Below are 13,847 nucleotides of genomic sequence, written 5' to 3'. Positions count from 1 at the left end.
GAACATATTTTCGGATGGTCAGAAAGCAGTTGGTCCTCACTTGAACGCATTAAAAGAGTTACCAACAGTTAGATAAAAAAAAGAAACAACCCGTAGCAAAAGAGATTTAGTCAGAAGTAGAAGGAAAACAGAGAGAAACAAGAGCAGAGTTAAGAGAGTGCGCCAAACGCCTACCTGTATGTTGGCCATCTCGCTCTGCAGGCGCACTCGGGCCCCCTGCGCCAGGGACAGCTGTTGCTGGTACCACAGCCGCACCTGCTGCAGAGATGCAATTTCCACTTGGGACGCCTTCAGTTTGCTGCTCAGGGTGGTTCGGTCCAGGAGGACTTGCTGGAGTTGGGACTGCAAGGAGGTCATTTGCTGTCGCAGGTCGAGAACTGGGCAGTGAGAAGAAGGAAGTGGTGGTTTATCGCAGGCTGTGCTCCATCAGTGAGGTGTACAGGTACATGTCAATATCGACCAACGAAAAGACTTGAAAGTGGCCCTCATTAGCAGCCCAGTGAGAAAGACAAACCTATGAAGAATTGCCCCTGTTTACACATAACAGATAAAAGGCTGACCACTGATGCTAATGTACGTCCCTCAAAAGCATGAAAGGTTTAACAACTTGTCTACATCATTTATGTCGAACTAAACAGACAGGCTAAGAACATATCTGCTCCCATCCGTTACATGAAAGGCTGGGAACGGACTCCAATGTGCAACCTTCAGAAGGACGATAAGGTACCGAGCTAGTCCTCATTTATGACCTTCTATATACAAGTTCCTCCTCAGGCATAGGTTTAGGGAATACACTTTATATTTCAAACCATAACATTTGCAATACCAAGTCATAAATAAAAAGATGATATGGCAATGGGATCAATGCCGTCTATGTAGCAAATTACATAACCAAAGTAGGCACGCCCCATGTATAACCTTTAGCACCAGGGCGGACAGTAATCCTACAACAAAAGGGTGTGCAAAAGGTTAAAGAATATATACAGCAGAAAAAGAATTGAAATAAAATATTCAATAATATGAAAAAAGAATCCATAAAAAACACAAACATTCATATAATTCACCACATTTGTAGAAACAAACAATACACACTGTGTCTCCAATCAGAGAGTGGGAGGTAGATCCCTTTCCTCGGCAGGAGCCTCCCTCTGTAATGGCCTCCCTGCCCCCTCGGACTTGAGCTGGATCTTGAGTTCTGAAAACTTCTCACTCAAGACTTTCCTTTTCTTCTCCTCCTCCTCCTCCTCCTCCTCCTCCTCCTCCTCCTCCGTCTCCTTCCCTCTCCCCCTACTGTGCTAATGTCACTCTGCCACTGCGATTGGTGCCTGATCCCTTGTGAGTCTTATGGGGGCCAGGCCCGACCAGTCTCCACCAGCATCCCTAACCAGCACTTGCCCTTGGGCACCCTTCCCAGACTACTCTGAATCTTGTCCACCCCGTCCCTTTCCCCTTTTCCCCTGGCTCTTGCCTTTGTGGCTCCTGTCAGAACCTGCTCCGAGCCTTGGCCCCCCCCCCACTCCTGCACTTTACTCCCTCCCCCCATTCTCCCACCCCAGCCCTGCCCCTCTACTTCCACCCTCCCTTGAACTTTTTGTCTCTGCACTTGTACGGTAAGAACGTCACAAGGCATAGTACGGCCGTTACTGTTTTTTCCTATGCTCTCCCTCCCTTTTTTGTCTTGTGGCATCTGGAAACGCTTGTGTATAGTCACCATACAAATATCCAATAAATTAAAAAAAGAACAAATATTTTGTTCCAGAGTGTCAATAACATACATATATAAATCACAAAGGGTATTTCCTGAAGTGGTAATGTGTATGACAAATTGCATCAGGTATTAGGTGCAATATACTGAATCCTAAGCAAAACATAGGACTAGTCATTTGAACATAGTAGTCAAAGCAGATCAATCCAATTCAGTTCAAAATTCATTCATTTTGACGTGAAAGCCCAAAGTCAATCAAATCAAATTCACAATCAGTCTACTAGAAGAGACAATCTCTTAGTGTTAATTGTCGTCTACATTGAGCTCATATAGGGGTGTCCCATTATCATCCCTAATCTAGTTTCAACAAAAACCATCTCCTCATTATTGGTCTTGTTTTCCTCGGGATGACTTTGTTGTATTAATTTTTCAAAGGTAATCCCCCTTAACTATGGCAAGGCTATCCGGTCAATATTGCGACGTAAGATGGGAGGTGGGAAGACAGGAGTATGCAGTGCATCCTCAACCGCCCGCAGGCGTCGACGCCAGGTGCTTGTATGTGTCACCTGTGAGAAACCTGACGGTATTCTCCCACCTACTCCCCCTGGATCTTCCATTCAGGTGGTCGCTTTTGCACCCCTGACCCTGGGGGTGGACAAGCAAGGGAGGGACACCTCAGTGAAGGGTGTGAGACAGGCATGGTATCAAGAGAGACACAGGCTTGTAGATTCGTTTTCAAAACCTTTATTTCTTAATGTTTCAGAGTTGGTGTATTACCTCCATCCTCCAGAAGGAGCCCACCGCATGGTTTGACCATCACTGCAATTCCTTCACCATCCAAGGGAATGCATTCCCAAACCTAAATCCAACCATCGCCCCACAAATTCTCGCTAGAAACAATTGGAACATAACACTCCAAAACTTAAGCCCTCTGATCCATAACATCGTGGACTCATCTAACTACAAAGAACTAGACTCAAACAATCTAGTTGTCCTCTACAACACACTTGACTCTGCCATAAATATCATTGACCCTATCAAGCTAAAAAAAACAAACCAATAGCCCACCTTAACAAATGGTTCACTGTTGAACTAAAGATCCTCCGGAATGCCAAAAGAGAGGCTGAATCTACATGGAGAAAATCGCCTACGACTATCAACAAGGCGCAATTCACCTCTGCTGCCTCCACTTACAAATCTGCCATCCATAACAAGAAAAAAGAGACCTATAGCAACAGAATCTTAAACGCCAAATCCAGGACCAAGGAGCTCTTCAGCATCGTAAGGGAACTTGAGTCTCCAGCCCCACCCACTGGAGCTTGTGTGAAAGACGCAGACTGGTGCGCCAAAATACAAAAAGCTCTCACCGATAAAATCATACTGCTTCAAACTAAAATCCAGTCAAGAACTCCAACACTACCCCTTCACCAAACCACATCACTCCCCTTTGCCCACCTTTCTCCTTTTCACCTGTCTCACCCAAAGTCGTCAAAAACATCATCAAAGGCCTTAAACCATCAAGATGCTAAGGTGATCTCTGTCCTGCCACAGTCATTCAGGAAGGCACCAAGGACTTGGCCCCCTTCACTGCCACCCTGATCAACTCCTCTTTCAAGACTAGCTCAGTCCCTAACAACCTCAAAGAGGCCTGGGTTATGCCTCTCTTTAAAAAAACAAACCTAGACCTGAATATACCCACTAACTATAGTCCCATCACCACTGTCCCCTACCTCATACAGATACTAGATAGAGCGGCCCATTTACAAATCCAGAAACATCTGGAGGACAACAACTTATTTGGCCTCAGACAATCGGGATTTAAACCAAGACACAGCACAGAGACATCCCTACCGGACCTCAAAATCTAAATGGATGAGGCCAAGGATTATGGTAATCTGGCTATGCTGGTGCTGTTAGACCTATCAGCAGCATTTTATCTTGTCGATCACCAGATCCTCACCGATCACCTTACCACTGCAGCTGCTTCTCTAGTAACGCCTCTATCTGGATACACTCATTCCTCTCCAATCAAACCACCAGGGTCTTCGCAGCCTCAGCTTACCCAATTCCCTATCTATTGCGGCGTTCCGCAAGGCTCTTGCGTCTCACCGCCGCTTTACACCATCTTCACAAAGCTCCTCTTTGACCGTCTTGACAATTTGGATGTCACATATACGAATTACGCTGATGACACCCAAGTTCGCATTATGCTGACAGGGTGCTATAAAGAGGACTCTAAATTGATTAATGACTTATCTGGAGATTCAGGCTTGGATGGCCGAACATCGTCTATGTTTCAACGACGAGAAGACTGAGCTCCTGATCGCCGGATCCCAAATACGCTTAAACAAACTAGACCCACGGTACACGTCCTTTGACATCGATGGGAATTTTATTAAAGTTGCCAAGGAAATCAAAACCCTGGGAGTCTACTTAGACTCCACCCTCTCACTCAAGAAGCAATTGAGTGCCACCGCCTCCACTACTGTCTACACCAACAAGCTGATTAATGCTTGCAAATCATTTCTGTCACCCAACAGCTGCATTATGGTAGCCAGGGTCCTAGTCCTCTAAACGGAACCTCAACAGACTCCAGGTCTTACAAAATAACACCCTTGGATCTGCATTGAACATCCCCAGATCCAACCACATCACCAGCTTCAGACAGGATGCCCATTGGCTCTCAGTATGTGAGAATTCCTCTCCGTACATTAGTCAATACCCAAAAATGTCAGACAAACTCTGCCCCCAAGTACCTGTCAGACAAATTCACTAAACACCAATCAACCAGACCTACCAGAGCTCTGTATTCACATTGCCTCACCATCCAGAGTTTCAAACTAAAAAGAGCTGGAGGAGCTAGTTTCCCTGTACTAGCCGCCAAACATTGGAATACCCTCCCCCTCACCATCAGATTAGAACCCTTGTTCTGGTGCTTCAGAGCCAAAGTAAAGAGCAGGCTCTTTGATAAGAAACACCAACGGTCGGCCAACTTGCTCTGTAAAAACATACGTGCCTGCTCAATTCTTCTATATATAACACGGTCAGCCTGGCATTGTCGCCTAAACTGTAACTCTGGCGATTCGTCTATTAGCCTATCTGTATTTCTTTCCCTATTGTATCAATCTTTGACCTCCTGTAACCACTGGTCAACCAGCACTTTTTGTTTCTTGTAATCCTTTGTATGCCTGTAACACTCGCTTTAATTCAGACGCCCTGTTACCCCAGGGTTTTGTGCGCTTTACAAATAAATAAACTAAACCTAATTGGCCCGAACTCTAAAGGGATGGTTCCCTCAAATGATGTTTCTAAGGGGCGTCGATGTCTGAAAGTCAAAAATAAAAAATCTGCCTGTGTCTAAACCTATGCTTGCCCTCTCTCTTTGACAAAATGTGATAGGAAGTCTTCTTAAAGAAAAATAGTGGTTCACAAAAAAAGGAAATGTAAACCATAGCTGATCTCAGGTAGTCTTACTCTTGGGTGTAGTTTTGCTAGTTCAACTCAAAGGGGTTTCCCTTGGAACCTTCCACGTAGGGCTCTTGCCACAAGTCGATAGAGTTCATAATGTCCTTGGTCACTTAGGGTTCCTTTCCTCAAGCTTCGATCCTTCCAGTTCCAAACGAAAATACAGTTCCTGGTAGGCCTCTCAGGGTTCCCTTCCCCCCAAGTCTAGGCCTCTCTTCACAAAATTCAACAATTAATTGTGTGGTCCTCTCGGGGTTCCCTTCTCAAAGCCTAGGCCCCTCTGGTTTCACACAAATGTTCACCTTGTCAAGCTGCACCGTTTTAGCATACAGTTCTGAGTCAAGAAGGCTCAAATAGCTTGGCTCAGCCCGTCTACCCTTCTCAAAATCAAACCCTTCATCCCGCAGCCAGGGCTTTCTGTCCATAGTGCAGGCCCGTATGATCTCGCACATCGATGAGGGAAATGCTATCTGGAACGGGCTCCCAGCTGCTCACTTGGCACCCCTAAAACCAATGCACTACATTGCAGCACGTCTTATTACAGGAGAACCGAAATTTGACAGAATCACCCCCATCCTACACGACCTACATTGGCTTCCATTCCAAGTCAGGATACTGTTCAAGAAGGCATGTATCATCTATAAAGCAGGCACGAGTAGCAAATTGACCAACCACTTGAATCTCAACTCGTCCACAAAGAGAGGACCCGCAAACAATCCTTATCCTGTCATGCACCCACCCTCTGGAACTCTATTGCGGTGTCGGCTCGGAATGGCCCCACAATTCTCCAATTCCGCAAATCTTTCAACAACATCTGGCCAAGGACTAATTCCAATGGACGCACATACAGACGCTCATACCTCCCAGCACTGCGCTGTTAAAAGATGCCAGCCCAAATGCCACCGTACAGCGCTCCACTACTCTTGAGCTAGGTTCACGCTTTAAATAATAAAAGGTTTTAGGCTATTGGTTTTCCAACCTGGGTGGTAGGGCCTTAATCATCTATTGATAGGCTAGTGATTCTCCTACCTTGATAGGAGGTTCTTAATCATCAAATGTGATGAATTATCTGACTGGGTTTTTGTGGATTCTGTTTTGCATATTATTGGATAAACATTGACTTTATTACAATTATTTTTCGGTTGTATATATTTAACCTTTAGCACATCCTTTTGTTGCATGATCTATGTAGCAATACCATATATGCTCTAGTATACCCAGTCTTTATTTATGTTTCGATTTGGCACAATAAGCCGAGAGGGTTTCTGACACTTGCCAGCTGATGTTGCACACAGATTCAGGACAAAGTGTTCATAGGTAAAAACAGATATTTATTACATTTTAACAATTTTGGTGTGGTTGAGATTGTCAGGTGTGGATTGTAGGTGTTCACAATATGTCGAGTCTGTTAGAGGGTCAGCAGGAGTTTTAAGTGTTGCAAGGATACCTATGCACTTGTACAAATTAAACAAGGCCAAGAAATTATATAGATCAAGTTATTTGAACCATGTTTGTCATCAATAGAGGGGCTCCCACACTCTTGTTAATTTTGTAGTACTTGGGGTGACACTAAGGGTAATCCAGGCATGGACCCCATGCTCACTGTGTTTTAGAGAGGTTCAGCTTCACCTCACTGAAGAGGCCCAGCAAGGTCAAAAGACGTGTCTGGGATAGCTGATAGTACTCTTGTTCACTGTAGAATTGCCTAGGATTTTGGTGCTGGACTGCCATAGTGGGTGGGACCACACTGATATGCAACTGGATATTTCTCCTCTGTGAAGGGTGCCGTGAACTAAAATGTGGTTGTAGACTCTCTTGAGTAGAAGAAATTGCATAGAACAGGTTATTTGACCCATGTTCGTCCTCAGTGGAGGGGTGTCCACACACTTGTAAAACGTATCTAGAAGGATGGTCAGACCATTAAACAGATAGTAAAGTGTGAATGTGGCATACATGCGCCGTTTAATAATATTACATTTTGTATGCAGTGCAAGTGTGGCAATAGAAGACGCTACCACACAGTTTAAAAGGTATATAAATCTGAGGAGAGCACTTACCTCTTGAGATATTCCACGCACACACCTAAGAAGCTGTTAGAGTAGATAGCCATCTTTGTGCGAAATTCTCTCCATCTGCGAGCCCACCAGCACATTTTGATGAACTCTAATTTTTTGACCGATTCTCCTGAGTGGGAAACTTTTTCCACTCTCATTCTTTAACTCTGATCATGGGAACCATTGTTACCTCTTTTGGTCATTCTTTGTGGAGTCGTGCTTCCCTACAATTTTAAAGGCATATACAATTTACTAAAGCAGCACACAGCACTTTCTGTGCAGTGTTGCTGAGGGCTCCTAGAGCTTCCCTGTGATTGCGTTTTCTTTACTCGGCAAACTCTTAAAGTTACCAGGGCAGGGGGATACTTTTTATCCTACCTGTGTTTCATTTTGTGAGACCAGCACATCCCACCTTATGTGGAGAGCTGAGGGGATCCAATGTATCCCTTTTCTCGACTCTCCAGTAGCTTTTTGGTTACTGTTACAGGTCTATCTATTCAGGCTGGTGGCAATGTACCTTTTACACAGCTTTTTGTGAACTTGCATCGCAGGCGGTCTTTGCGGTTACGTTAGGGGACACAAGGGACACCATTTGCCCAAAATGGTGGCTGTAATTTATTAAGATGGGCTATCATTTCTTTTTCTATGATGCTAGGTGGGGGACGAGCCTTCTTGTCCCTATGTCTTCGCCGGGCTTCCCTTGGAAAGCCTCCAAGGACTCCGAGTGACTGGCAGGACATGAAGTGGGGGGGAGGTCAACCAGCAAATCTGTGTAATGTCTAAAGCAACAGGACTAGTGCCCTTCCTATATGGATCAGAAGTTGCTGGTTTTGCTCCTAGTTCTGCACTTTATAAGCACTAACCTGCAGACGTTACAAAGAGTAATGTTTCTGATCTTTTAATTTCTATGCCAAGTGTGTGCGGCCTTGTTCCAAAAACCGGCAACACATAATCTCTCTCCTTAAGAATTCCATGCCCTATTCCTTACACTCAATCATAAATATCTCTAAGACAAACATTACTTACCAGTAATAGTCTTTCTGAAGCTTGTATCTGCTTACAATCCCATGCTTTGCATAGTCTGCCATTTAGTGGCTGGCCCTGAGTAGATACAATGTTTTTTCAAAGTCTGAGAAATATTGGTATCGACATGTGCGTTCCAACCTATACGTATCATACGTGTACAGGTACCCATGATCCCTCATGCTTCGACGTCTGCAGGCCTTTTCTGGCCTGTTTGAGAGGGATGTGACTGCAAATGCTAGTTTGAAAAAATATTTTATTTTTGTACTGTCCAGTTGCTCTCTTGAGGGAAGGCATGAAGGGGTATGCAACTAATCAGATACAAGCTTCAGAAAGATGATTACTTGTAAGTAATAGTTGTCTGCTAGAACTTGTGAATCTGCTTAGATTCACATTCTTTGTATTGATTAGCAAGCGGTATCTGAAACAGTTGGGAGGAGGGCACAGTTTAAAAAAAGGTGTTTAAATACTAAGTATCCCACCTTTGAGTCTGATCTGGTCTGTGTAGCAACAGAGTAGTGATGTGTGAAGGTGTGTACTGAAATCCAAGTTGCCGCTTTACAAATTTACGCTAGTGGCGCATTGGCTATAAAAGCAAAGCAGGTCCTGGGCTGTGAGTGGTATGTGCCCCAGGTATGAAAGGTAATGTTTTATGCCTAAATGAGTAACAAAGTTGTGCACACTTGACAATCCATCTAGCGATTGTGGCCTTGCTATCAGAGACACCCTCAGAAAATTGGCTTGTTTTACGCAATTTTTTTTTTTTGTGACGATAGAACATCACTGTTTTCTGTACATCAAGTGTGTGTACAGTTTTTCCCCTCTGTTCTGCAGATTAGAAAAGAGAGAGGGGAGGTCTATTGACTGGTTAGCGCAATATTATTAGAAGAATTCCGGGGAGAAACGAGGTTGTGTATGAAGCACTGCCTTGTATTTGTGTACAAAAGGCTCAGACACTGATAATGCTTGTAGTTTACTAACTCTTATTATAGATGTAATGGATATAAGAAAAGCTACCTTGAAAGAGAGGTCTCTTAATGTGGTCTTGTGCATAGGTTCAAACAGTGTTCTCATGAGTCTTTGTAGCCCAATTTTCTAAGTCCCACTGAGGTGGTGGGTGTGCATTAGGAGGATGTATTCTTCCAACTCCCTCCATAAAGGCTTTAACCACTGGTACTCTCCACCAGGATAACTTTTGTTGGGATGTAGTGTAAGCTGCTAATGCTGCTATGTGAACCTGACTGATTGTATACTAGACCTGAGTCTAGTAGGTAGGTTACAATGTGTGTGTGGGTGTGCATTCAAAGGCATTTACTTTATTTTGTTTGCACCATTATATAAAGTGTTTCCATTTGTTATAATAACAATGTCTTGTATTTGGTTTTCCTGCCGCCTTAAGGATCGCCATACATCTTGAAAACAATTGTAAATGGCCGAGATCTATGACTTCAGGATCCATACTAAGTTCAATGTTTGTCAGCTGAGATGTGTCAGTTTACCCTGTTGTTGTGCAAGCAGATTGTGTGCCGGGTGCAGTTGGACAGGTGGCTGAGTCGCCATCTTTAAAATACAAGGGCACCAAGTCTGTCTGGTTCACATTGGTGTAATTAGAATCACTGTTGCAGTCATATAGGAGTTTGTGGATTATATTGTGGAGCAAGGCAGTCAGGGAGGAAAGCATAAGCAAATGTCCCTGACCGGTTCATCCATAGAGCATTCCCGAGTGACCCCATCTTGTGGGTAACTGGATGCATAGTTGTTAGGAAAGATTTTCTTTTTGCACTCATCTCTCCACAGATTTCTATCAGACCCCAATAGTCTATGTGCTTGTTTTTTTAACACTGTCCTGAATTTGGAGGTCATCAAAATCCTTCTGCTTTACTTCCCTTGCCAGTTTTGCTCATTCTCATGGTGAAACTGACTAGTCCCCAAGACTGTCGGTACTGAAAGAATGGCTCTTTTGGAATTCTTGTATTTTTACAATTCAACACATCAGCGGCTCATAAGAAAGTGCAGTTAGGATACTTAGTATCCTTATAACATTTTACCTAATGGCTTTTTGATTACTTTGACGATGTGCCTAAGACAAGCTGGTGTGCTTTTTACCCTTTTTGTGATATTTTTCCTCGTGAACTTTTGTGTTTACTGCGAATGGCTGCTAAAGGTGGCCAGCATGCGAAAAATGCCCATGCTGCAAGATTTCCGCATGTGCATTGGTCATCCTGTCCTTTGTCCTTATTCCTGCTTTCTAGGTCAGGAAATGCCATGTATGGCAATCCCTTTCCCGGTGAAAGCTGCTTCTTTCATGAGCAATTTGGCTAGGGTGAGGAGGCGGGCCGGGACTGTCCAGTCCCAGTCCATATTCTCTGGCGATCCAAAGTCTGTTGCTGGTCGGATGTGATGAACAGTGGTTGTTCTGGATCGACAACCCTGGGCTGTTTGAATGTTGCATTTCTTGTGCTAGCTCCCAGCCTGAATCGTGGATAGAAGGATGAATCCTGCAGCTATTCTACAGGTCATTGCTGGAACCAAGACTTCTATGAAGAACGTCTCGCACTAAACAAATGCCCAGAAAAGATTGTGCAGAACTGTGTTTCTTTACATTCCAACCCAACATTTGAGTGACTTTGGGTGGGCAGTCAATGTTCTTTTCTCATCAATGCACTGCTACCAACAAATGCAATGGGTGAAAAGCTTTTAATTCATTTTATCCACTGACGCACCACAGTTTTTAGCCTGTGTCACTGCAGAAGAGGAACAGCAATGAACTGCTTCAGGCCAAAGGACTAGGTTTTGGGCAACAGGTTGTCCAACAAGTTTCGTTCTGTGCACCGATACCTTAAATCAACCAATACATATGCGGCGCAGGAGTAATAGAAGGAACAACGTCTTAATGGTAATGTGTAGGTAAATGCTTGCTATAGGATGGTCATCTCTTTAAATTTGCTAACAAGTCCTCAGAATCTATGGGATTACATTGAGAAGTGGCACTACTTTTCTAATTTGTGACGGCTCAGGAGCAGCTGATATGAACTACTGATTAGTGAAGGAATGTATGTGAACTGATCGCTACAACACAATGCAATTTCTCATTACCAACAACTAGGACAACATGTAAGTTTCAGCAAAGAGTTAAATGGCAACACAATCAGTTCATGCACCAGAAAAGTGCAGTTCTACTTCTGCCTCACCTCTGTGAAAATCTACATCCCTATGAGATGTGGCTTTATCTTACCGGTATTATCCTTCAGGGCAACTGTTTTCTGCAGGTCTTCGACCTTCCTCATCAGTCTCTGGTACTGCTCCTCAGCCACCAGCAAGTCATTGCTGACCGATGCCAAGCTGGCACTCTTTGCCTCCAGGTTGTTCTGTAGGTCCCCCATCGCCCGCTCCAGATCCCAGCAGGACTGCTTCAGGGTGCCCACCTCTGAGGTCAGGGAGTCCTGCTTCTGCCGGCTGCTATGGCTGTCCTCCACCTGCGCTTGCAGCTTGGTATTCAATGCTGCCAGCTGGGCCTGGAGCTCGGTCTTCTCTTTGAGGGCCTGAGAACGGAACAGACAAAGTCACCAGAGCCCCTCAACGTTCGGACAGAAGTGTGAAGGGCATTTGTTTCAAATGACAATAGGATAAGCTCTAGAGTACCAATGCTCCTTCTTAAGTTGGGTGCAAAATGCATGTTTAAAAGAATGATAAAGCTAGCAATATATGCGTCCTGTGCTAGTATGAAGAAGAGACATTCTAGATTCACAGAACAAGCTACTCTGGACTCTCAATTTGGACACAAGTCTCAAGATTCTTTTCCATTTAGAGGGCTCACTGTCCGCTTTGGGGGGGATTTGGAGGTAAGCAAAGACTCAACATTTTAAAAAAATGTTAAAAAGTGCAGGCCTCTCGTTAAAAAGGTTAGAGTGTACAAGATCAAACCCAGCAGTGGCATTGGCATCAGCGCTACAGGTAACCAGCATACCAAACACTTGCACTCCCTAAAAACAAATACTTAAAAAAATAAAATGGGGTTTAAAAATACTCCCAATAAAACTGAAATATAGGAGATGGAACACCCTGCTACCATAGACACAGCTCTACAAATATTCATGCCTCACTGGAACCAGCCTAACAGAGCCACAGGAAGGAGATTTAATTTGAGAACACCTTGATCTGAAGATGTATTTTGAGGAACACATGCATTATTCAATGTGCACGAATTGCTAGGTGCAATGATGTACGGATCACAAAATGTTATGTTTGGAGTTAAAATATATTTGTAATCAACTAAAAAAACTGTTGAGAATGGGCATTTTTTACTCTCTAAAATTGTTTTTACAGCCAAGTTAAAAAATAAGAGTTAATATACTGCCATTTAAAAATCTTATTTGAAACCCTTTCTAGTAAACGCCACCACTCCCTTAAAACAGCCCTACTGACAGCAGCACACACTGTAGGGCAATTGTTTATTTAAAGGAGGAGGGCGAGTTAAGAGGCCACTAACACAACCATATTTCTAACTGAAAGCATAACACTTTGATGCAGTTATCATAATGCCTTTTCCCCGAAATGCCATGCATTGCATTCATGATGCACACAACACTTAAACATCACTTTTTAGGTAGCATATTAAGTATCCTACTTTTCACACAAGAACCATCCACAGTAGGGCACGACCCCAGAGGCAGTTCCTAGCTCACCGCCACAGGCCATTGGACTTCACTCGCAATGACATGACATGCACTGCATATTTAAAATAAAATTACTCTTGGCGTACCCACTCAAGAGTCTTTTGAAACGGGGATGGTTGTGTCAATAAGAGTTGTGGTTAATTTAATAAGAGCACAGTTTAAATACTGCAGCCCTTTGAGTCACCCTTTCTGATCAAGAAAAGAAATCTACAATGTTATCACTTTAAAAATGTAAATTACAAATATGAATAAACACAATGTCTCAGATTGATATAGCTATCCGATCATCTGTGCGTTTACCAGCAAGTTTTCGTAAATATGGTTTTAGAGGAGTATTGCTTAAAAAACAAGGGCATCCACTTGAGATGATCATCCAATGATATCGTAGTAGGAGGAGCCTCATGCACAATGCCAAAGAGGATAGGTCATGCTTAAGTAATGGGATCACATCACATTCAGGTGCTTCCATTTAATGACCTTCCAGTAGCAGTGTTTAAAATCGGTGTGCCTCAGTTGCCAATGGAAACAGCTTGGCACAACACTTATCCACTTACACTATATAAGTAGGGAGCTGCTACTCAGAATGAGACCATTTAAGGCTCAAAAAGCTTATACAAATACCTATGACACATCTATGTCCAATAACAAGAAAGAATAAGAACACTTTATTTTTGGATTATGAAACGGATTAAAGAAACCGCACTGAAGTCACAGTAAAGGGAGGACAACAAGAACGAGTGGAAGGATAAGTGTACCTGACTGGCTTCGGAGGATAAAGATTCCAGCTGCCCCTCTAGCCTCATCTTCTCCTTCAGGACCTGCAGCAGCTCGTCATGTGTTCCCGCAATGGAGCTTTCCATGGAGACACTGCAGCGGAGGCAACGACAGATGAAAGGGCACGGAGTGCATAGACACTTTATGCTG

General features: G+C 43.7%; 1 protein-coding gene across 3 annotated transcripts in view; it reads right to left on the bottom strand.

The window, feature by feature from the left end:
• Nucleotides 1-13,847, bottom strand: part of GOLGA3 (golgin A3) — a 594,692-nt gene that overhangs the window by 446,678 nt on the left and 134,167 nt on the right. For all 3 annotated transcript variants that reach the window (XM_069620010.1, XM_069620008.1, XM_069620009.1), the window contains 3 exons: nt 13,679-13,790; nt 11,483-11,789; nt 175-377 (listed from right to left, as the gene is read on the bottom strand). In XM_069620010.1, the coding sequence (XP_069476111.1) occupies nt 175-377; nt 11,483-11,789; nt 13,679-13,790 (622 nt within the window). The remainder of the gene's footprint in view (nt 1-174; nt 378-11,482; nt 11,790-13,678; nt 13,791-13,847) is intronic.

This window comes from Ambystoma mexicanum, chromosome 10 (genome assembly GCF_040938575.1).
Source record: "Ambystoma mexicanum isolate Mex_15411 chromosome 10, UKY_AmexF1_1, whole genome shotgun sequence".
NCBI lineage: Eukaryota > Metazoa > Chordata > Amphibia > Caudata > Ambystomatidae > Ambystoma > Ambystoma mexicanum.
The sequence above is the reverse complement of the archived record's forward strand: the minus strand, read 5'-3'. Positions and strand labels throughout refer to the sequence as shown.